This window comes from Talpa europaea (assembly GCF_964194135.1).
Source record: "Talpa europaea genome assembly, chromosome: 10".
In the NCBI taxonomy this organism is placed as follows: Eukaryota; Metazoa; Chordata; class Mammalia; order Eulipotyphla; family Talpidae; genus Talpa; species Talpa europaea.
Window position 1 is genome coordinate 110,172,396 of NC_140077.1, and position 25,445 is coordinate 110,197,840.

The 25,445-nt window shown below is 45.8% G+C and overlaps 1 protein-coding gene across 1 annotated transcript in view; it reads left to right on the forward strand.

Moving 5' to 3' along the window:
* Positions 1-855: 855 nt before the first annotated feature.
* Positions 856-25,445, forward strand: part of FREM3 (FRAS1 related extracellular matrix 3) — a gene marked incomplete at both ends in the record, with an annotated part of 52,950 nt that continues 28,360 nt past the window's right edge. The window contains 2 exons of the mRNA XM_084245600.1: positions 856-6,037; positions 7,372-7,461. Of these exons, the coding sequence (XP_084101726.1) occupies positions 856-6,037; positions 7,372-7,461 (5,272 nt within the window). The remainder of the gene's footprint in view (positions 6,038-7,371; positions 7,462-25,445) is intronic.

Here is a 25,445-nt window from a genome sequence, read left to right on the forward strand (position 1 = left end):
AAATTCCCCGGGAATCACTGTGGCTCAGACCTAGAAACCACATTCTCAGAAAATGGAAGGAAGGGAACCTGCACTGTTCTGCCAGACCCACCACCAGAAACAGACTAAAAGCGATTCAACTTCACCAGCCTGGATGCTAATGCTCTTCCCTGAAAACTGAGCAGAAGCAAAATGCCCGGGTTATTTTGGAGACTCCAGATTAGAATACTCGGAACAAGCTGCTGCATCAGACAGGCAGCTTAAAACCCTGTTTGCAAGGCAGCTCCCACCCGCCTCTTTTCTGTCCAAAGTGAGACTCGGCTTTAGCTGGAAGATGCACGCCCGTCCGCGGGAAGGGACAGGGATGGTGTCGCTCTCCCATCACCGGGGACGCCGCTGCCTGGGGGCTGGACCGCGGAGCGCAGGGTCACCCCCGCAGGACTGACCTGGGCACGGCCACTGTCTGCCAACCTGTCCTGGGCACAGTCCCTTGGAGGCTCCCGAGGAGGAGAGAGTCCAGACCCGGGTCCGAGGCAGTTGGTCCTCCCGGCGCGAAGGTCAGTGAGGCCACCTGGGGGGCGCCCCGCGGAGCGGAGGCGCGAACTCGGCACCCTCGCCAGGTTTCGGGGCGCTCGGCCCCCTCCGCCCGGCGCCCGCAGAGGAGAGACGGGGCCAGGGGCGGGGCAGGAGGTGGGCAGACCGCTCCCCCCACCGCTGCTACCTGCCGCAGCTGAAGCGCAGCCACCGGCTCCAGCCGAGTCCGCGCAGCGGCTGCGGCTCCGCCTCCCGCCGGACACCTGCGGCCGCCGGCACCTGCGGCGGACAGGGCCCCTCTTCGGACTGGGGACCCCTTGGGCAGCCCAGCGCCGGGGTCCCATGGCCGGGACCTGTCGGCGCCGCGCTGGGACGCCCCGGCCCCTGGTCGCGGCGCTCGTCTGCCTGATCCTGAGCTGCCGGGGGCTGCAGGGACAGGGACCCTCGCCGGGCGCCGCGCCGCGCCGCGCGCTCTGCCCGCCCGCCCGGGGCGCACCCGGCGGCGGCAGCCCCGACGGCCCCGGCGTCCTGGTCGCCAACCCCGGGCTCCGGGTGCCGGCGGGCCGCGCGCTCTGGCTGGACCCGCGCCGCGACCTGGTGATTCGCGTGCGGCCGGGGGACCGCTGCGAGGTGCGGGTGCTGGACGCCCCGCCGCCGCGCCCGGGCGCGCTCGCCCCGCGCCGCTTCCCCTGCGCCTTCGGGCCCCGGCAGGTGCGCTACACTCACTTCGGCTCCCGCGGCCCGCGGCGCGCCCGGGTGCGGCTGCAGCTGCGCTACGACGCCCCGACTTGCACGCTGGCGCTGCCCTTCGCGCTGGCCGTGGCCGTGGACTTCTCCCCGCCGGCGCTGGTGGCGCGCAGCAGGCCTCTGCGGGTGGACGGGCCGCGGGGCCGGAGCCGCGCCATCGACGGCGGGGTGCTGCGCTTCGCCTCCCCGGACGCCGGGGTCCGGGCCCCCCGCAGGTGCCGCCTCACGCCCCTCCCGCCCGAGGCCGGCCCGCTGCCCAGGTATGGGCGTTTGGTGGACGCCGCGGGAGCCCCGCTCCCCAGGGGCCGGAGCATGGACTGCCAGGCGTTCCTCCGGGCTGGGGTGCGCTACCAGCACACGGCCGCCGCCCCCTCGCCCGCCCGGGACTATGTGCCGCTGGTGGCGGAGCTGCTGGGCCCGCTGGACCAAGGCGCTGGGCCCATGGAGGCGCCGCTCCGCGAGCACTTTCAGCTGCAGGTGAGGATCCGCCAGGGATCCCAGAACACGGCGCCCAGGCCAAGCGCCGGGGCCCAGATGACCATGGAAGTGGATCAGCTCCAGCTGACAGCCTTGACGCCCGAGGCCCTGGCTGCCGAGGACCTGGAGTCAGACCCTGACGACCTGGTCTTCCACCTTCTCAGCGGCCCCACCGCCACGCCCGCGCCCCCGGGTGGCCAGGGCTGCCTGGTCAGCACCGACGACCCCCTGGGCCTTCCAGTGTCCTTCTTCACCCAGAGGGAGCTGCGGGAACTGAAGATCGCCTATCAGCCCCCCACAGAGACGCTGCATGGGGAGCGCCTCTTCCAGCTGGACCTGCAGGTGGTGGACGAAGACGGTGCCAGCTCTGCCCCCTTTGCCTTTGTGGTGGTGGTGAAGGCCGTGGACGCCATGGCCCCGAGAGCTACCTATGCCGGGGGACTGGTGCTTTTTGAAGGTCAGTCAAGGCCGCTGTCCAGTCAGGGCGGCCTCCACATCAGTGATAAAGATAACCTGGAAGAGGTGGAAGTGACAGTGGTCGGAGGCTTGAGGCACGGGCAGCTGGTGGTGCTGGGGGCGCCCCGGGCATGCAGACACTTCACCCCCGCAGACCTGGCTGCAGGGCGGGTGCTGTACCGCCATGACGGCAGCGACACCTCCAGTGACAACATCGTCTTCAGGATGGAGGACGGGCAGCACCAGGTGGACTTCCTCTTCCCGCTCAGCATCATCCCTGTGGATGACCAGCCACCAACTGTCGATGCCAACACCGGGCTCTCGGTGACGGAAGGGCAGGTGGTCCGCATCACCCCCTTCGTGCTGAGTGCCACGGATGTGGACTCCGAGGACTCGACCATCCACTTTGTGCTGGAGGAGCTGCCATCAGAGCAAAGGGGCGAAGAAAAGGGGCGGCATCTGGCCCCTGGTTCCACCCGCTCAAGTCCGCCTCTGGGGGAGATGCTGCTGAGGCAGGCTGAGCCACCTCTGTTCCCCGAAGACTGGGATTTTGTGGAAAAAGATGGAATTTATGAGAAAGTAGTGACGGAGTGGCTTCAGCAAGATATTATAAGAGGGAGACTCTTCTTCCGCCATCTGGGGCCCCACAGCCCTCAGTCTGTAACGGCCCAGCTGGCTTTCCGGGTGCATGATGACCATGACCCACCGAATCTGTCCAACCGGCATTTTTTCCCCATTAAGGTCCAACCCCTGGATCTGCAGAGGCCAGAGCTGTTTCCAGGAACTAGCCTAGAAATGACCGTGCAGCGATACCAACTCACTCACTTCCGGAAGGAGTCCCTCCAGTACACTGACCAGGACTCGGACAACCAGAGCCTCCGTTACACCCTACTCACACGCCCAACGGACACTGATGGCAACTGCCAAGTCCAGGCTGGAGAAATTGTGTTCACCGATTCACCAGACATGCCCATTTTGCACTTCACCCAGGCCCAGGTCAATCACCTCAAAGTGGCCTACCAGCCCCCCAAGAAGCTGGGTATTGTACCCCGGGTTGTGCAGTTCACCTACGAAGTGGAGGATGCTGCAGGCAATAGTGTGCCAGGGACGTTCACATTGTTCCTGAAGCCCATGGACAACCAGCCCCCAGAAGTCACCAACAGAGGCTTCACTGTTGTAGAGGGAGGAAGCTTTACCCTCAGCAGCAATGAGCTGGCCGTCACAGACCCCGACACAGACACTGACCAAATTGTCTTCATGTTACTTTGGGGCCCCCAGCATGGACACTTGCAGTACTTGGGAAAGAGCATGGTCCCTGGGGACTCTTTCAGGCAAGCTGATATTGGCAATGGGAGTGTCTCTTACCAGCACCGCAGAGAGCAGGCTGCCAGTGACACCTTGCATCTGGAGGTGAGTGATGGGGTGCACCAAGTCCCCGTCACTGTCCAGATTGCTGTGCACCCCACAGTGAATGACAGAAGCCCCAGGATCTCTATCACAGGGAGCCCGTTGTTACACGTTTCCGTGGATGTGTTGGAGAACAGAGCCACGGAGATCACCATGGGCACCATCCATGACAAAAAGAAGGGCACAGGGCACTTGATGTTATCTTTCATTGTGGAGGATGCCCCCAAACTGGGCACCCTTCTGGTCAACGGTGTACCCACAGAACGATTCACTCAGGAGGACCTCATCAGCGGGGCCGTCATCTACGCTCACACCGGGGGTGAGCTTGGCCTACAGCAGCAGCATGATGCCTTCAGCCTCGTGCTCTCCAAGAATTCTTATCAGTGGGTTGTGGGGGACAGTATAGTAGAGAGAGTGCAGGTCCAGGTGGTTGTACTGCCTGTGGACAATGCGGCCCCCAAGGTCTTCGTGGGGGAATCCTATGTTGTTAATGAAGGTGGAAAGAACCCCCTGACCTTCCAACATCTCAGCATTGAAGACATAGACACCCCCCAAGATGAGATCCTGTGCACGGTGACTAGTCAGCCAGCCTCCGGTTACCTGGAAAACATCGCGCCAGCTCCTGGCTCAGAGGTGTCCCGGGCTGGCAGCCCCATCAGTGCCTTTGCTGTTAGAGATATCCGGATGAGGCACATCAACTATGTGCAGAGTCTCCACAAGCGGGTGGAGCCACAAGAAGACCAATTCACCTTTCATTGCTCCGATGGCATCAACTCCTCCCCCTATGTCTTCTTCCCTATAGTCGTCCTACCCACCAATGATGAGCAGCCTGAGCTTTTTGCCCGTGAGTTTGTGGTCTTGGAGGGGCTGAGCCTGGTCATCGACACCCCACTGCTCGATGCAGCAGATGCTGACTTACCACCAGATGACCTGTGCTTTCAGCTCACAGCCCTGCCCCGGCACGGCCGGATCCTGCAGCAGCTGGCCACTGGCAGCCGGCCCGTGCACAGGTTCTCCTTACGGGAGATCCAGGAGGCCTCCACCATCGTGTATGAGCATGACGATTCTGAGACCACAGAGGACAGTTTCGAGGTCTGGCTGAGTGACGGCAAGCACGCTGCCCACAGGACAGTCCCCATCGTGGTGATCCTGGTGGATGATGAGACACCCCGGCTGAGCATCAATGATGCGCTGGAAGTCAAGGCTGGCCACACTGAGGTCATCACCAATCAGGTCCTCAAGGCCACGGATCTTGACTCTGATGATAAGAGCCTCAGTTTTGTCCTCCGTTTTGGGCCTCAACACGGGCTTTTGCAGCGACTGAGAAAACCCGGCGGGGCAGTAAGGAACAACTTCACGTCAGGGATGAACTTCACCCAGGATGAGATCGACAGAGGCCTCATCTGTTACACCCACGTGGGCCAAGCAGGAGTTTCTGACCTTATCAAGTTCGACGTGACTGATGGCGTTAACCCTTTGATCGACCAAGATTTCCATATCACCATTGGCAGTGTCGATCGAGACTCCCGTGGGCTGGTCAGCCAAAGGGTCACCTTGACAAAAGGTGGCAGAGTGGCCCTCACCACTGATCACCTTGGTACCAGTGACATCAACAGTCCTGATGAACAGCTTCACTTTAGCATAACTCAGGCTCCACGCCTGGGGCACCTGGAGAGCTCACAGCACCCTGGGGAGCCCATTGCAACCTCCACTCAGCTGCCATTGGCTGGCGACAAAATAGTCTACACCCACACTTCAAACGATGAGATAAAAATGGACAGCTTTGAATTGCAAGTGACCGATGGACACAGCACCGTGTCCCGAGCCTTCAAGATCTTCATCACAGATGGAGATAGAAAGAAACCTCTCTTGACCATCCATAAACTCAACCTGCAAAAGGGGGAAAGCAAACTGATCACCCCCTTTGAGTTGACGGTCGAAGACAAGGACACCCCAGATGATCGCCTCCTCTTTACCATTGCCCAAGCCCCCACCCATGGCAAGGTGCTGTATAATGGAAGCCATCCTGTGGCCACCTTCACCAAGCAGGACCTGAATGAGAACCTGATCAGCTACTGGCACGACGGCAGTGAGACGACAGAGGACAGTTTCTCCTTGACCGTGACAGATGACCCCCAGGCTGCCCCCCATGTCTTCCCAGACGCTGCCCAGGGGACACACGAACCTCAGGTAATGAGGATCGACATCAGCTCAGGAGACAGGAGGCTCCCCAAGATGACCATTAATAAGGGGGCCCAAGTCTTAAAGCGCCTAAACACTGGGCACATGGGCTGTCTGATTACCAGCAAGTCTCTGAAGGCAGAGAACCAGGACAGTCCCCAGAGGCTCCTGAAGTACCAAGTGAGCAGAGCACCAGTGCACGGCTTCATTGTCAATACTGGCCTTGGAAACGAAAGCACAGGGGTGTTCACACAGGGTGAGTACCCCGTGACCTGATGCCTCTGTCCCCTCCCCCTCAGCACATCATATCAGTCACTTGTGTGCAGACTGTCCTGACCTCAGTCCATTTACGGAAAGATTCTGATGCTGATGAAACACAGTGGGACTTGCAATTATTCTCATAGCAAAAAAGGCAGCAAGTCCTATTTCAGCAGTTTCATCAGAATGCCCACTTCATGGGAATCCACAAACATTTAATAAAACTTGTAGTTGTACCTTAAAACACAATGGGACAGTTTCTGCTTCTGAAATATAAGATCAGGTTATATTACTTTGTATCTGTTTAATTTTGAACAGCAGGTATGACATCTCTAGGAATCATTTGCACAGTTGATCAGGAAGTCTAGATTTCTGAAAATGTTGCTTGGTATTTAGATTTGGGATGTAGCAGTGGCAAGGCATATTTTAATGCACCATTCGAATGTAATTACTGCATCATAAAAAAAGCAGAAAACTGAGTTTGCCTGCGTGAGTGGAGGGATGTATTATAAAGAGCATCTTTCCTCCATATTTGTTTCTCTACTGATGATGAGCTAGAGGCAGGTCCCTCTGCTTTCCCAGGTGAAGTGACACCTGGTGTCTTTGACTGCTGTTTCCATTGTCTTAAAATTCATTTAGGTAGCTCCATGAATGAGATGTGCAGAGATGCCTGAGCTTTCCACATCTGATATGTATAAACCTGGATACGACTTTAGAGAAAAATTGATGGGGGGGGCAGTCTTTAAAAAATAGCTTACTACATTTCAGAATTGCTTCTAAAGCAAATGAAATCATGTATGCTTCTATGAGAATTATTTGGATAAATAAATACCCCTAGAATGCAAGTTGTCTTTAAAATACCAATAATTACCAATACAAAGACACGAATAGACCCAAATGGCAAATTCTTAAAAACCTAAGCAATTAGGCAATAGAATAAAAATGATGTTATTCTCATTTTCTCATGAATGCTACAGTTATTCTTGTTTAAATTTATTTTGACAAATAGTGAACATGCACTATTACACCAAGTTCAATGCTGGTCCAGAAGCCCTAAAACCAGATGGACTCAGCTGTTGGTAGAGACAGAGCTGCTGAAAATAAACACAGTTATAATATCCAGCAGGCTGGCATGGTCCCGAGATCATGCACAGAACAACACAGTAATGCAATTTAAGCTAAGTTCTCTCTTGGCCATTGAAACCCTAAGAAGTTAGAGTTGTGTGTGCTTAGCCATTGCTTTAAGAGGTATTTACTGCAGTAAATTGTCTATCTACTGAAGCACTGTCCATCGTGCCAATACGACTTGTGTGGTATTTTCTCTTTTATTAGCTGATGTTGATGAGATGAGAATCCTCTATGTCTTGAAAGAGGGCAGCAATGCAACAAAGGACACCTTCTACTTCTCCGTGGAAGACAGCGGTAGGTCGATATTGCAACCTTAATAGGGAGGCATGGTTAATTCAAATCAACATAAAATTGAAGAAAATTAAATCATGCATTGAGTGGTCACCGTCAATGTTGTCATAATACGGACAAATGAACCCTCTTTCTGTCCACGTGCATCTGTGCATCCGTATGTGCTTGTGCATGTGTGTGTCTGTGGGTGACTGTGTGTGTGTGTGTGTGTTCCTATGCTGATGATTCTTGCTAAATCACTGCTTAGGAAGGGAAAGCAATGAGGAATTGCAGTCGTGAGATGGGGAGTATTTTACCTGACCTGGATTTTGTGTGATATCCTATTGGCAAGAAAATTTTCTCTTCGGGAGGTTTTGAGAATCTAGCAGGGACTTCTTTCTGAAGTGATGAGAACATTTTAAATTTTGTTCAGATTTTCAGTTCCAGTGCTTCCCTGATTTTGGAAGTGCAGCCTTGCTGGATGAGGTAGAAAGGATATTGGCAGGCAGAAAGGAAAACTGGCTTGAAAAAAAAAATGCCTGTTTGGCTGCACTATGTCTGGGCGCTGTATCTTCAGAGTAACATGATGGACAGCAACTAGTTAAGGCATTTTCTTTACACAGCTAGGGATATGCTGATTATGTGGTCAAAGAAAAACCATCTTACAGCTTGACAGGATGATTGCAGAAATTATACCCACGTGCGGCTGGCCACCCAAGAACCCCCCTTAGTCCAAGTCGTTGCTCATTCCCAGCAAGCAGCATGTGTTTTCTGCTAAATCATGTGTAATCAGTCAGGCCTGTATCTAGTAGGAAGCAGTCTTCCATGAGAAGCCCTTCGGGGTACTGAGCTGGAGTCCCAACTCGCCCCTTTGACCTTAAAAGCAAGTCACCTGTCCTCTGTGTGATTCATTGCCCCATCTCCAAGATGGTGCTCTTCGGTCATCTTTTCAGAGTGTTAAGTGAAACAATTTGCACACATCACCCGGCACAAAGCAGGTGTTCGTTAACAGTAAGTTAACTCCTTTCTGATGAAACTACAGTGGAGACCACTGCTCTCTCCTTTCCATCTTCTCAAAGTTTAAAAACAGGCCTTCCTTCTCTTAAGTCCTCAAGAATCAAAGTTACTAAAAAAGATGAAGATAAATTTAAACCTGTAAAGCTGATTCTCCAAAGTAAAGCAGAGATCCTAGTAGCCCATGTCAGATGCAGAGATCCTAGTGGCCATTTTCCCTTCTGCTCCTGAGGGGGCTGGTCCGCTGTAAACATCTGTGTGGGCGCTGCTTTCTGGGCAACATCAGAAGCAGGAGTTAGTCTGCGATGATAAGTCATGCAAATGTTGTGCTGTTACTATTTTTAAGTTGCTTTTTATGGGCCAGGCAGTGTTTACATAAATTATGGCTTAAATTCTCACTGTAGAAAAAGAGGCAAATGTTATATGATTTTAAAATGAAGACTGAGTTTGGATAACATGCGTGAAGTCAATACAGGTAGCAAACAGGTGGTCTCGCAGATTCCAAAGCCCAGGCACTGCCTATGTGTTGGGAACCGTGGTCAGAAGCAGAAACAGGGCAAAGACTGTACTTCCAAACTAATAGAGAAGCACCTTGTCAATCCAGTGACAAGACTGATCAGACTCCACATGGGAAAACATATTTGTTTACATTGGATCTTAAAGCCTATATTCATGTCCATAATCCAATTAAATATTTCTGCATTCATTCCATGGGTTTTGTTGTTGTTGTTGTTGCCTGTCTGAGTATCTTGCACAGAGCTGAGGTCTACGTCTGCCCCTTGTGAGCCTTCTTGGAATAGTTTACAACTTTCGATGCTTTTGTATCTGATATTCTCAAGTCTTCTGAGTCTATCTCTTAGGGGTAGCCAGCTTACTCTTTTTCTTTTAAAATAGCCCTACTTATAAAATACTTCCCAAATAGGATGTTGAATGAAATTTACCACTTGATCTGTTAATCATTTTTTCCCCGATAACCAGAGCTCTTACAGTCATTTAAGCCATGTGGGATGGATGCACTGTTGGGAGACATTTGTCACCACTGGTTTGAAGTAGAATTTTGCCATTGATTGTGGTGGAGCCACCATGAGAGTCAGTGAGTGAGGAGTTTGATGAGGAGTTTGCTTTTCCCCAGGACTGTGCACGAGGCGTGTGCTGCCTGATATTTTCGCCCCTGACTCAGAGAGCCCATATTAGGCATCTATTGTTCTTATTTCCCAAACAATTCTATTTTAAAAAAAGTAGTAAGAAGAGGGTAGGAGTTAAAAGCAAAGCGTTATAGAATGCAAAGGAGATAGCTAAAACTGAGCAGATAAAGAATTCAAATTCCTGAGACTCTAGGAGACAGTGTAGTGATGGGACAAAATGCTCAGGATCTTTCTAGAAGCATAACTGCAGCGAGACTACAAAACAATTTGCAGACTTCAAAACGATGTCATAATAAATGTAAATGTGCTATTAGGGAAGGGAGGTCACATTGTAGTGTCAGGTGGAGAAAGTTAAGTAGAAATCAGTATGTAAAGATGCAGAGGATGGTTACATTTCCTACATACCCACGATGTTAAAAATGGCTTATAATGACAATGATGATAAGTTGCTTTTTCTCCACATTTTCTTGTGTAAATGCTCTCTAATGACCACTGTTACTATCAGTAAAAAGCAATTTCCATTTTAGACTAAAAGAGCCCTTAAATACATCAGGACCAACTTGGTTCAATAACATTGACTCAAATGGCGAACCATGTTATTCTGGCTCATAAGTAATTCACAATTGTCCCGCCTACTAATGCAATGGGTGAAAAAATCCAAACAAGGAGGAATCAGGTCAGATCCTTCTCAGGAAGGAAGAAATTAGCAGGTATACCTGTTGTGATTCTTTCCCTCATGAGTCCTCCCTACCTCAGTACCTTTTATTCCTTCATAAATGGTGACCAAAAGGAAGTGTGAGATCCGGGGGACACTCCAGCAAAGCAGGTCCAGAAGCATCAGTGTCAACAGCTGGAGGGAAGGGACTGGGTGCCGTCCCACTGGTGCTCCCAGGCACCCATGGGTGGGAGGAGTTGAGTGCTGCTCAGTGCAGGAAACAGCCGCAGAGAGCTGCGGTCACTGAGCTGGGCTGAACCAGAACTTGTCTCCTGCCCTCTCCTTAGAAGAGAGTCCAGGTAGCTTCCCTTGCATCATGTCATCTGTGATTTAAATTTTGGGGCCTCCCTGGTGGCGCAAGGGGTTAAGTACAGCACTGTGAAGCTGTCTGCTGCAGCAAGAATTTGATCCCCAAGCATTGTCACTTGGGACAATAGTAAAACTTTGGCATGGACAGAAATGTAGAAATGGTAGCCAGATGGAGCAGCAGACCTCTCCTGTCTCCCTGCTGATCCCCTCAGCAGTGTATTTCAGTACATCTGCCTGTTCTGCTCCCCACTCTGTCTCTGGTGAATCTTCTCACCCCCCTACCCACACCTCTGTCCTGTACCCCAGTTCCTGTATGCATAAATAAATAAATCTTTAAAAATAAATAAGTAAATCCATTTTTTTCACCTGAAACCACTGATTCGTTACAGAAAGTGTACTTCTTTTTTTCCATTTGGGGACCTTACATGCTGTCTTGAGTCCTCCCCCCCGATTCCATATTTTTGTGATGGGGGCCAAGGCCTGGAGTTCTCTTGTTGCTGCCAGCAATTCTTTACTACCAATTAGTTCTTTTAGAAAAGGCCTCACCTTTTCACAAAATCAAGGACCAATTCAAGTTTTGGAGAGGATTCAATGAATGGAAGTATAGTAAGAATATTGAAAACTACCTTAATACATAGGTTAAAGCCGTGGTTTTGGCATTATGAGTTATAATTCCAAAGGAAAGCTTGCAGTCTAAAAATCACCCTGAAAATACCTGAATGCATAGGTATTTTAACATAAATAGTATAAAATTGTTTAAATGGCCCATAATTCCTCCACCAGGTAACTGCTAAAAACATTTTTTAAATAAATGCATGTCCATAGTGAAAAAGTGGTAATAATTAAACTGCACAGTGATAACTTTTTCCTTCCCCAAAAGATAAATTGATCCTTATGTTTCCTTACCAAAAAAAAATGACTCACATTACAAAATATATATGACATCTCCTTGACATTCATAGCATATATGAATATCCTTTTGCTTTACACACAGACTTTCTGGTTTATGCCTGGCTCTGAACCTTGCCTGCTCTTACTTAAAATATACATATATGTGATATCCCATGTTATATATAATATTCTGAACTCCCCCAAGTAGTTCAGTCATTTTCTTTTGAACAACTATATGGCATTTCATTGTGTGGCCATATTTGAGCTCAATTACCTGGTTTATCTAGTAAAAGACATTTTTTTCTCTTTCATTTTTGATTCTGTTATAAACTTGATCCTGGCCTATACTTGAATATGAATGCAGACTTCTAAGCAGTGGAAATGCTAATTTAAAAGGATATTGGAATGTCTAAAACTTCCCAGCATTTTTCCTAAATGTCATAATTATTTCAGATATAGAAGCCTTTTTCATGCAAGGAAGCCAAGACAGACAGACAGACAGGTAGCTGAGGCAGAAAATGTGAAAAGGAAATTTTAAAATATGAGCAAAGGAAAAAAAAAAGAAGCAAAGACTGTTTTGCTGGTGGATGCTCCAAGAATCACCCTGCATCATGTGCTTAGTTGGTTCCTGCTTCCTCAGCTCTGCCAGGGCTGATTCTGGAGGGGTCTCTACCTGCTGTGTCTCCGAGGTCTGCCTTGCTGAATTTGTTGGCTTAGAGCCTGCATTTTAGAATGCGGTCTACAGGCACAGTGAGCCGCTCCAAAGTGGCGTCTCCCCTGAGAACAGGTTAAAGCAAGTTTTGCTAATTTCTAGCTCACTGGTCAGTGGGACGATGACTAGTGAGCTAAAAATCAGCAAGGGCACCCCTGTGCACTGGGTCACAGCTGGATGTAGCCCCATCTCATAAAATATCTCACTGAAATGTGGGGCTTGATGAGCGCACCTTACACAGAAGGGACGAACAAATGAGTCTTTTCAATTGAGGTTACATTGGTTTACAATACTGTACGTGACGCAAAGGCCTAGGGTCCCACTCCCTAACTATGACATTTTATTATGAAATAATTACGACATTTAGGAAAAGCTGCTGGTCACCACTCTGCAGCCACCTCCCAGCCACCCACAACCCCACCCTCGCCCGCTGTGCTTCTCTCCTCTTTATTTCCCCCTCCCTGTCTTGTGGCCTGAGGGAAATTTCTAGGGTTGGAACAAATGACTTTTAAGTCTTCTAATTCCAGAGACTGCCCAGATGACACAGGCTTGCCCAAGGTTGAAAAACTTAGCAGCTTCTACCATCTACTTATAACAAAGAGAGCTCTTCACAGCCCATTTCCTCAGAAAGAACTAAGTGGGAATTTGAGATAAAAGTTCCTCCCTTATTGAGGCAAAGTGAAATGATCTCCAGATGGTTTTCTCTGTTCTCTATGGCATGAGTGCCACAGTCTCTCTAGTGCTTTCCACCATATTTTAAAAAAATAAAAATATATGTACACAAATAAAAGAAATCAAAATAATACAGAAGAGTAGGAGATAAAAAGCAAAATTTTATTCCTGTTCCCATTCCAAGTTCAAAGGAAAGCAAAAATTGCTTTAGAATAAGCAAATATGTGTGTAAATGTGAGTGTGTGTTTGTGAACACCACACACACACATAGTTCTTGCTGGCAATTATATCTTCCATTAATTTTCAAAGTCCTGGAAGTCTGGGGAATAGCAGATAAATATTGATTTTATTTATTTGTTGTCTAGCTGAGATTCTCTATGTAAGATTTAGTATTATAACTTTATTTAGAATTGTAACTTTGAATGTGTATACCAGAGAAAGAGGAGAGCAGGTAGTCTTGGCTAATTAAATCGATATGGTTGATATGGATAATAAATCATATAATCCTGGTCCTAATCTCTGTTAGAAATGAAATGTCTCCTGAACAGCACCTGACAGGTAATAAGAGTTCAAGTCATATTTGTTGAACAAAAAGTTTAAGTACAAATTCATGAAAAAAATTACCAAATCTCAAATTCATTTTGTGATTGGTGGAGGCTGTACGATTATTCATTATCATTAATCATAATGGTGGATACGTTGAAAAGAGACTCTGAAAATTAAAAATAAATGAACGTATTGTGGAGTTTATGAGCCACAACAAATAGCCTCAAGAGTGATTTTGATCACTTTATCTTTGAGGACTTGCATGAAAGCATTTTTTTGTTCATATTTTTCTCTCCATAAAATAAAATACAGGTTTTTTTTTTAAACCACACTTTCAATCTACTTTTTTAAAAACCATGCAATTCCATGTATAAAAATAGAAAGTCAGCTTGAGTGTGCAATAACCTAAGACAGCTCTGGGTCAAGGATATAGCCACACTTCAAAAAGATGATTAATGAAAGGAAAAAATGTTTTGGAAAGAAAGAGAAATATTATGAATGATGTTCTTTTAATATTCTCCCCTACCAAATCAATACCTACTACACTGGAGCATGTTTAATAAGATCACATTATTGTGTATCCCTGCTCTCTTTTTTCCAGTTGCTAAATATCCTGATTACCACATACATCAACTGAAGAAATATTTTATTGCTTGAAAAGAGAACGTATTGCTTCAAAGAGTCCAAGCTGCTCTTATCTTGCATTATGTAAGCAGGCTCTTTAAATGATCACTGTAAGGAAAATTTCAAATAAAATTTGACAACAAAGCCCTAAATTTAATGTTCATGCATAGTTGTCTAAGAAATAATTATAGATAAACCAATGTACATGTGTCTACACACCTATGCATGTGTGTGTTAGTATGTGAGGCATGTATATATACATAAAGCTCTCAGTAGAGAGAAAAATATCTGGAATTTCATGGAATGGTGACTTAGCATGTGTCTATCTCCTTGATAATGAGGTAAAACAGTTTCAAGATCAGATTCCACATCTCTGAAACACCTACCTCATCCCAGGTCCTGCTCACCACTGACATTCTTTGCCTCTCGTTTCATCTTCACAATACCTTCATGATACACTAATGTCCCACATTCTATAGATTAAGAAGCAAAATCTGGACGATGGTGAGAGATTCAGTCACTATATAGGAAATCCACAGAGTCAAATGAATATTGAAATTATGCTTAAATGTACTGGTCTAGACCTAATTCAAAACGTTATGTTTCTCTGGATGGCAGGAGACATTTGATTTAAGGCAGAGGTCACAGGCAAACATCTGCAAGCTGGTGCAAATATGCAGTGCGCGCACAGATAGGGCCTGTTGTGACAGAACAGTGTCATCGCCTCTTCCACAAACCAGACATCCCTGGTTTCTAAAAGCTGGGTGGGTAACTCATCTGTAGTCTTGATTGACTGGAGTCACTGAAGACAATATTTTTAATAGAAAAATTATCTGCAGATTGCATTCTGACGGAACGTCAAATAAGTTGGGCCGCTGGGCATTCTGCTTATCATTTTCTTTAGGACACTGATGCAGTGGGTTGTCTCCACATATGATAATGTTTCAGGCTTTTAAAAAGTAATTTACAAAAAGTGGGGATGAATATGCATATATCCATCTGCACACTTCCAGCCTAAATTTATGAGAAACTGGCAGGGAAATAAAATACATGTAAGAAGCATAAAATGGCTGCCCACCCATGGCCTCCTTACCAGGAGACCATAGAGACAGATATGCAAAGCACCTGCTGCTTAATCTGCTCAGTTTTCCAGAAGTGCAGGCTGGAGTGTGAAAAGCCAGCACCTAAGTGATTTCAGCCCCTTGATAAAATCCCAACATTAAGAATAAGGAATAATTGACTGAGTGATCACGGATGACAGTGTTTTCTCAATTAGGTTTGTTATGAGTAATGGGCATGTTCTGCTTTTGCTTTTGCTTTTTGACAAGTGTCTGAGAAAGCAGATTCCAGGAACGTATCCTCGTGCACGTGGCGAATACAGGGGGTGCTGCGGGGCTCCAGACCCTTGTGGGCGATTGCATTGATATTCTGGTTCTTGGCTTTTACTTTTTTCTCCTTTCTACCCTTCCGTCTACCCTCTGTTTTCATTTCTTTCCTCATTTTTTAAAAATTTCTTGACCTGGGTTATGGAATTATCTCTGGACACTCATCCTATTCATCTGGTCCCCCAATTCTTGGTTCACTTTCCCATCTGCAAATATACCCCACAGTGACTTTGGTTTCTTCATCCTACTCTTGCCTTATTTTCCATCCCACAAAATAGTCTTTTGAAGATCAAATGTGTCTTTGTCTTATTTATTAAGAAGTGTTTCTATTAAAGTACTAGAAGTCACCAGGTCTTGTAATAAACAACTTCTCTCCAGCTAACTTTAGATAATAAAAGTGCTGAGGAAGGGTTGCAATTGGTTACTTTTAGAAGGATCCATTCATTCTCTGACACAGAATAATCTCATATATTTACCAAACAAAACAAAACACCAAAACCATTAGAAAACGCTGCTAGAAAATAGACTCCTGCTGCAGAGAGGGACACTGAACTCTTGGAGAGAGGCTGCAGGAAGCCTTCATTCCCACATCGGGCTAGAGCGACCCTGGCTGGTCATCTATGCTCGCCAGTCCAGGGCAGGCACCTCACGGTGCCCGCCAATGAGTCACTCAATCAAAACAGTGAGTGGGCTGGAGGTGGCCTGTACTGCTGCTTTCTGTAACAAAAGTGGCCCGTGTGCCCACTGGCAAGTGACTGGAGGAATGAAATGGGCTCCTTGGGCAATGATTTTTCTAGCCTTTTTAAGAGATTGGATGTAATGGCTGCACTTAACCAGTGATTATATGGGGGGGAGACTTGGAGTATATTTTTTTTTAAGAAAGATAATTTGAGGGCCTCCCCGGTGGCGCAGCGGTTGAGCACTGGCTTGCGAAGCTGCCTGCGGCCTCTGCGGCGCTGGTTCGATCCCCAGCTGCTCCCCGGCCACCAGAGGAGGGTCCCACATGGTGCGCAGACCTCTCCTGCCGCCCGCTGCTCCCCTCAGCAGTGTCCTTCGGTCCTTCTGCCTGCTCTGCTCCCCGCTCTGGCTCTGGTGAATTCTCGCACCCTCCCGCGCTTCTGACTGTACCCAGTGCATGTATAAACAAACATACAAACAAACAAACAAATAAATAAAGCATGCCTCTATAAAAAAAAAAGACTTTATTATATATAAGAAAGATAATTTGATTTACCATGCAATGTTAAATTAATAAGTGTTGTTCAGCATTAGAGTCTCAGTAGCCAAAATTATATATGTATATGAATTAGGGAACCAAAGCAAATTGATTTTCCCCCATGTAGTTTATTTTCAATAGCATAAATCTATAGGTCATACCCAAGAGATCTAGAGATAGAATTCAGAGGGTCAGTGAACTTGAAATGGAAAACAAAGATATTTTTATTCTTACGAACCTCCATCTAAAGTACAGCTTTTCTCCCAATTATAAATGTAGGTAACAAAATACAATGCTATTAGCAGAGTATGTGACTTTGCAACCACTAGAAACAACAGATATTTTAATATCAAATGTCAGGCTTTGTAGAGATGTCCGTGTTCCCTATACATTCATTATTGCTTTGAAATGTTGGTAGTAATTACTATCAGAAACTCAATATTTAGTAAATTTACTGATATAATTCACCTACCATAATAATTCACATTCACCCATATAAATTATGCAATTCAAGGATTGTTGTTACATCATATTAAATTTTTTAAATTGCGCTAACATATATAAGATAAAATTTGCATGTTAACTGCTTTTAAGTGTGTAATTCCATGGCATTAATTACATGCAATATCTTATGTGACCATTACCATTATCTTTTTTCAAAACTTTTCATCTACCCACCCCCCAAAACCTGTCACCATTAAACAGTATCTTATTGCTAGTAGTATAACTGGGTCACATATAGAGTTCCACTTAAATTCTATGTTTTATAATGAGAAAATGTGTTATTGTACAATTTAAGTGTTTGATTTCAGAACATGACTGGCATCAAGTGAGAAAAGAATACATCGCTAGGGCTTGGACTCAAATTTCAGAATTGCCAAAGCACTCTTCTGACTGGCTTGTTACATATTCATTGAGTGCCTGCAACACGCCAGGCACATGGGATATGACAGGAAAATAAGAGATATACTCTTGCTCTCAAGGAGTCTGCTGGGGGATTTATCAAAACCTGGGCAAATGTTCTATTAGGAATCAACATAGGTTGCTATGACAACAAGTGGCCGAAGCAGCTTATCTGGTCTTTGAGGACTTACTGAAGGTTTCGGGAGAAAGTAACAACTAAGCTGGGACCTGAATGAGTGGGAGTTAGCCAGGTGAAGGACAAAGAGAAAGAACTGCAGAGAGGCATAAAGGAAGAAAGAGCAGAGAACAAATAGCAGGTAGAGACAGAATCAGAAAGGGGAGCTTGCAGGAAAGAGGTGTTGGTATAAATGTAAGTGGTGGCACTAAGGGTGGAGAGAAGTCTAGGGGATTTTTTTTTTAATTTGCAGCTGCTAGAATTGATAGACCTTGAACTTGAGGAAGGAACGGAGGAATCAAGAATGATGTCCAGGTTTCTCGCATGGTTATCTGGTGGCACCATGGCAAGGGACAGTGAGTTCTGCTGGGAAATGTTGAGTGTGATGTTCTCGTTTCAGATCCAGCACTTGCTAGTCCTAGTGCTTTGGACAACTCTTTTTTGAATCTCTGAGATAGAGGTGCTACTTGCCACCTGGTTCCAAGGGGCTGATGCAACTCTAATAAAATTCTATATGTGGCAGCCCTTTATAAACTGTTAAACACCACACAACAGAAAAGGGGTGTGATTGAGACGGGCGCTGGAGTCACTGATTCAAACTTTGCTCTGTGTCTTCACTGCTGTGGTGAATTATCATCAGGAGACAGGCCTGGGAATGGGGAGACCTGAGCGTCAGCCTAGCGCTGCTGCCTGCCAGTCTCTGTGATCTGGGACTGGTCCCCCTGAAAAATGAAGTCAAGCAGTTTATCTCCAAAGTCCCTTCCTGCCCTCAGATTCTAATAATGTTGTTGACTTGAATCCCACTGAATATTCAGTGTGACCTCCAGAGGTGTAAACGGATTATCCTCATGGAAAGCACTTCAGGAAGAATTTCCTAGTCTCCATTACCCTACTTTATGGAGAACAGAAAGCCTGACTTTCTGAGAAAGCTCTGTGATACAAACAAGTGCAGAGTGGTTAATATTTTATTTGATAAACATGAATAAGTTGCAGAAACAGTATAATTGAGTATGACTAAGGGAAGGTAAAGTGTGATTCATATTCTGCAGTAAACAGCCATGAAAGGTGGAAAATAATTCATGTATCTCTTGTTGAATTTCACTTGATGGTTATGATTTTAATACAAACAACAGAATATGTGCCAAGTCCTAAACAGTTCCCTTCTAGATCCTTTATGTTCTGCATTGTTGACAATTCTCAGCCACTCTGTGGGCTCCAATTTCCCCCGAGTTTGGAGATGTTTTATATTTGTTGTTGTTGATGGGCTGTTTTTTGTTGTTTTGTTTTGGTTTTGGTTTGTCTTTTGCAAAATCTTTTTTAATATAAAATACATCCTACGTGATATTTTAAGGTATGACTCACATGTGACACAATTCGTCAAAGTATACAATTCAGTGGGGTTTTTTATCATAGTATATTCATAGACCTATGTAACCATAAGCTGGTTTTAGGGCATTTTCACCTCACAAAGAAACCCTGTCCTCACTGGCGTTCACTCTTTTCTCCTCACCCACCTCCTCTCCTGACCCTTGACCACACTCACCTGCTGTCTCCAAGGATTTGTCCCTCTGGACCTTCCATATAAATGGGATGATGTGATATGTGGTCTTGGTCTGGCTCCTGCCACCGAGGGTCCTGTTTTTAAGGTTCATATTATAACCCATTTTGCTATTTCCTTCCTTTGATGACCAAGTAGCATGCTACTGAGTGAATATTAATTCTCATACATCCATTTATCGGTTGATGGACATTTGGGTTAGTTCCACCCAACAGTTTATCTATTAGGAATAAGGTTACTCACACATTCATGAAGTCTTTGTATGTCGGGGGGTTGGGGGGAGGTCTTTTCTCTTGGCTCTATTCCTAACAGTGAGAGACTTCCCCTCTATTTGCAGAACCCCTTAAGATTGGTTTCAAGCCAACCCCATAACCAGGACTTCATACCTGCTCTCCCCAAATCCTTGGGGACCCCTTCATTTCAATAGGAAAAGTAACAATGAGAGTCAACTGATAGGAAAGCTACTGAATTTCTTTGAAAATACATTTAAGTCCAGGCATTTTGCGAGTATGCACCAAACAGGTATTTTCAAGTTTGCCATGAGGATAGGGTGGGAACTTGACAGTGCCAAGCATTAGAAAGGGCCAATACCCTCAGATTGTGATCTGTTTTCATAAGACTTCAAAATTTCACTACTACTTGTTGCAAATAATATTAGCCATTAATACAGGGACTATGACCCTGGGGAGGGCACTTGGGGAGACTCAGCAAGTACTCCTTGAGCAGAGTTCTGCTTCTATATGATACAAGTGCTTATATTATGAAGCAGAATATAAAATTCACAGGGAATTTTTTAAGCTCTAAGACTTCAAAGCTCATAGCCTATAGCCAGGCCCCAGGTCCCTGCCCTTCCTGAGGACACATCCACATATTCCCTTAGGGGGTTGGTGTAAGGGTTGAGAAACACTAAAGGAATTAATTTCTTTTCATGTGATTTTGACATGGCTTCAAAATAATTTAAATATTTCCTGGAACGTGTTGATAAGAGGTGTTCCATTCAAATTAAAAACACATCTTGGGTTTATGCAAGTTGAAGAATGGGCTTGACACCTGCGCACACTTCTTCAATTTAAAACTTCTCCAATGCCAGGGTTCTCTTATCTCTTGCTCTAAATGAAAGATCTGGAACTACCTGCCACGACCTTCAATCCGAGACCTCTGTCAGTGTCCCTCAGCCCGTAGAACATTCTGGCAAAGTTACACCCTTGCCTTTCATCTCAAATGATAAGCTGACCAAGCCATTGCATTAGAAATCACCCCACGTGTCAGCAGAAAAGCACCGAGAAGAGATTTGTGAAATGGAACTCTCTAGGTGTTAAACCCTCCGATTTCATCAACCACTGACTGCAGTTTTCTTCCCCAGGATGCTGCTCTCCCTCACTTTGTTATTCATGACAGCGTAGGCGCCTTGGCGCCCTCTCCTTAACAGCTCTCACCCGTGCTGTCTTCTGCTAAAATGGCGTCATGCCGGCAGACACATTTTCTATGATTAATTAAGCATGAAAAGTAATATTTTTCCACATTATTTCCACCTTTCATGCTTTAAATTGATTTTACTTCCCAGCTTTTATTTTTCTCTCATAAATTCATTTGCTGGAAGGAAACTGCTGGTGCACAGCATACCTGGGTATTTGGAAGGATCCCCCACAGGCTCCTTCCACAGACTGTGGGCCCCAACCCGCTCCCCCAGACTCCCTCACCTGCCAGGGCTCCTGCTGCAGAAATGAAGGCCCCAGGCCCGTCTGCTCCCGGCAGCCCTTTGCGGCTCCTCCATGTTTGCCCGAGTCCCTCACTGGCCTTCTCTCTTTCACATTGTCCTACTTCCTGCTGGGGCCCAGCAAACTCTGCACCTTTCGCAGAAAAGATACCTGGCACCGGAGAAAAATCATAGCTCAAGAGTTGCAGCATGGAAAGTTTAGGCCAGTCGAGTCTTCTGTTCTTTGGAAGGAATTCCAAATGCCAAGTGTAAGGACAGGAAGGACACAGAGCAGGTTTTCTGATCCAGCAGACCGAGTAAAGGAGGAGAGAGGCCTGGAGCCCTCAGTGGCTTTTGCAGGCTTTTATTGGGATTTACCAGGTACACAGCAAGCAGGGGTGATGGGGGGCTGCGAGGCTGGCAGGCCAGCAAGTCTTCACTCTTTCTGGGCTCTCCGGTGTTCTCTGGTGGTCTCTGCTGCTCTGCTCTCTCGTGGTTCTGCTTCTGCTTCTCTGCTCTCTGCTCTCTGCTCTCTGCTCTCTGCTCTCTGCTCTCTGCTTGTTCTCGTGGTCCTTCCATTCGTTCTGCTTCTTCTGCTGGCGTCCCCGTGACGCCACCCTTATAAACCCAGTCTCAGCCCAGGTGAATCCCATCTACCTATGCCCACACCCTACTCCAGGTGCCCGCCATCAGGCATGCATTCAGGACCACAGGGTTCCATCATCTATCCTAATGGCAGGAGGGCAGAAAAGCCTGACATTTTTTACCTTACCCCACACCAAGGAAAGGGGACTACTCCAGATTAGTAATGTCACTGCTTTAGTCACGGCTATTTAGGAAGAAACTGGTATCTGTGTCACCTGGCAAAATGAATGTACCACATGGAATGCAAAACAAGGATAGCTAGAAGATTGGATGAAATTTGATTCATCTATTTATTTATGCATACAAGAGCTGGGGTGTAGGCCAGAGGTGGGGGGGGATGAGAGGTTCACCAGAGACAGAGTGGGGAACAAAACAGGTGGATCTACTGAAATACACTCCTGAGGGAGCAGCTGGCAAGACAGGAGAGGTCTTCTGTGCCATGTGGGTCAGCTCCCTGGCCAGGGATTGAACTGGCACTGCAGTGGCTGCCAATAGCTTGATAGGGCTGAGATTTAACCCCTTGCGCCACCCGGGAGGCTCAAAACTTGCTTCATCTTAATTCATCTCATCCTGTTCTTACCAATAGTCTGATTACTTTCTCCATTACACTACAAGTCACGAATGTTCATTTGTAGCTAAAATGTTCTTCTGTTTTGTTGTACTAATTGTGCATTTAAACCAGTGGTCACAGAGATACCATCTCAGTGGGCAGATATTTGTTTTGCTTGTTCAGAAATTCTCACCTTATATACTATTTCTGAGAAGAACTTCATTTTTCTTTCATTTATGTTTCACTCATTCTAGCAATCAAAAGAAGAGGGGCCCTCTGCTTCCAGAATTACTTAACAGACACACTGGATCCTGTGACAATATTTGTATAATTAAATGAACTGGGAAGTTTTCTGAAAGAACAAAGCCTGGCCCCAACCCTCCAGATACTCTGAGTTAATTTGTCTGTGGTAAATCCTGGACATCAGTGCCTTTAGTAAGTCCCCAAGCAATTTTAATGTGCTGTCAGGTTGGAGATTGTGCTGGCAAATTTTAAAATAGCTCTTCTTGTACTGCCTTTTCCTCTTAGTGTGGGGGAGCCTGTGGGTTGTCCTAATCCACAGAGTATGTCAAAGGTGATGGGATGTCAAGCCTGTGGTTGTATGTATATATACATATATAGTATATTACATATGATAATATATGATCTACTCATGTATAATAAAATATATATAACAATAATATAATTGTATGTAATACATCTCAGGCATTTATATTTATTAGGTACATATGTATACCAATCTTGCTAACACATACTAGAGAGATTGTCTGCTGGCCTTGAAGAAGCTAAGAGCCATATTACGAACTACCTATTGTAAGGTCCACTTGGCAGCAAACTTTCAGAGACCTCCAGAAGCAGAGGGCGGCCTCTAGCCAAAGCGAGTAAGAACCCGGGGCTCTCAGCCGTGCAGCCACAAGAGAACGCATTCTGCCAGTACTCCAAATGCCTTTGGAAACACATTTCTCCTAGTCAAGCATGAGAGGAGCAGGCTGTTCAGCTAAAATCTAAATTACCTTTCCTTGAGATCCTGTGCAGGGGACACAGCTAAGTGTGCCTGGGCTCCAGCCCCACTGAAACTGTGAGATAACATGTGCTTTGTTTAGCTCCTAAGGTTTTGGCAATTTTAGCATAGCAGTGGAAAACTCCATAGAGGATCCGATCTCTAATAATTATATCAGCGCCATTTGTGTTTCTCTTGTGCTACTTTATAAGGTTTGCCTAGAATATAAAAGAAGAGCATTGCTGCACTCCAGTGCCCCCCCACACACACACACCCCAACTTCCTTCATGCCATCCAGGACGAGGGCAGGCAGGCATGGGTCTCACCTCAGTCTATTCAACACACAATACCCAAAGGGGCTGAGTGGCATTTATTTCTCTATTCTATTTCATTTGCCAGTTTCATTTTCTATTGTTCCCCATGTTTTTTTTTTTTAAACTTTAATGTATCATTCTTTCTTTTAACTGCAGGAAAAGGCCCATTAAATGAATCATTTAGTTACTCCTAATTTATTGTTTTGTGTATAAATATATCTTCAGGGCACACTAGGAAAGCCAAATAAACAGGGAAGACCCAGGTGACATTTAGTATTAAGCACAAAACGGCGAGATACTATACACAGCAGGGGCTGATGCAGAAATATAAAGCACAGAAAAAGAAGTTTTAACTGTTTGTTCATCAGACTTTAAAAAATGAGCTTCTAGAACTAGTCCATTGAAGTGAGAATAATAATACTGAATTTAAGAACACTACTGCATTCAGCACTAAACTTTGCTTGAAAACAACTTACCTCCCTCTTCCTCTTCATCCACCTTCTGAGAAATATAGTATGAAATAGATTTGACTTTAGGGGGGCCTTTATGATTGTCTCAAGGTTGAAGCGTTTCCGGATGTCTTCACTGGGTACGCATGATTCCAGTTAATGAAGCCAGATTATTTCAGGGACCCATCAACTCAGTAATAAAAGAAATTTTGTATTTTAGTTGACCACATTATTAATCAGTACCCACTGAAATAAAAGCACAGTTATGCACTGTTAGCAAATGAAATCTAAAGCTCTCCAGGCTCCAGCATTCTGTTCTGTGCCTTGCCTTTCCACATTGCCATCAAAGGAAAACTATTATCATTATGTTATTATACTCGCTCAGAATCATAGACCTGTGGCCTGCAAACGACCTTGGAGACTATGCCTATCTTGTGTTTGTGTTTTAATAAAAGATTTGGGAGTGAGGGATTTACCTTGAGATTTTATCACAAACTTCAAGGGAACAACGAGGGTTGATTCTAGACATAATGAAGTAAAGGCAAAATAAACCAAAGAGCCTCTTTTATAGAGGCTGCTTATTAAATAACCATTCTTGGTTTTAAATTTAAAAAGATAATGCATACAAATACCAACTAGTCTTCCTGGGGGTGGGCAGAATGCGGGTATCTACGAAGAATAAGGAGTAGATATACAGGAGGAGAAGTAGGTAGGTGGGAATGTCCGAGAAAGCAATAGAAGGAGAGAGATTTTGACAAAGGAAACACACACGTTCACACAAGTACCCATGTATAGCAGGGAGGGTATGAGGGTGAAGGGAAAACAACAGTATCCTCTGTCATATATGCAGAAATGTAATTTATAAGATAATCTGTAATCCAAAGTCCTCAATTTTTGTTTTAATAAAATATAACTTAAGTGGCTTTTAAACTGAATTTCCCTTTCCTATAACTGTAGGTGGCGTCTGGGTTCAGTGTGTTACTGACCTATTAACTCTCACCTCTTTTGCGATTTTTTATTGTGGTCTGTGTATGGTGTCACTCAAAATGATGCCTCGCTGACATTTTCTTAAAGGATCTAGAAGATTTATTGATTTAACATTGGATTACTTTAGCACAACCCCGTGGGACCAATTATACTTGTGCTATAAAGGAGGTATTTTTATTTCTAGAAAATTGATATTTTGCCCAAGAGTTTGTAAGTGGAATGGAAGCTTTTCATTTATCTAGTGACTGTTGATCTGTGGTCTGGCAGAAAAGAATTGCTGGCAAAGGGAATGCTTCCCCTGGATCGAAAAACTCTGCTTATATTCACACGGCCACAGCCTGGTCTCCTCGAGTTCTCTTCGCACTATGTCCTGCCACCGCTCTATCAATCAAGTTGAAATATATGAAATTGTTAATAGTCAACCATTGGCTTTGCAGGAAGCAACAACTTCCCATGGTTCGATCTCGTAGAAAGATTGGCCCTCTTCCCAATCAGATCCCTG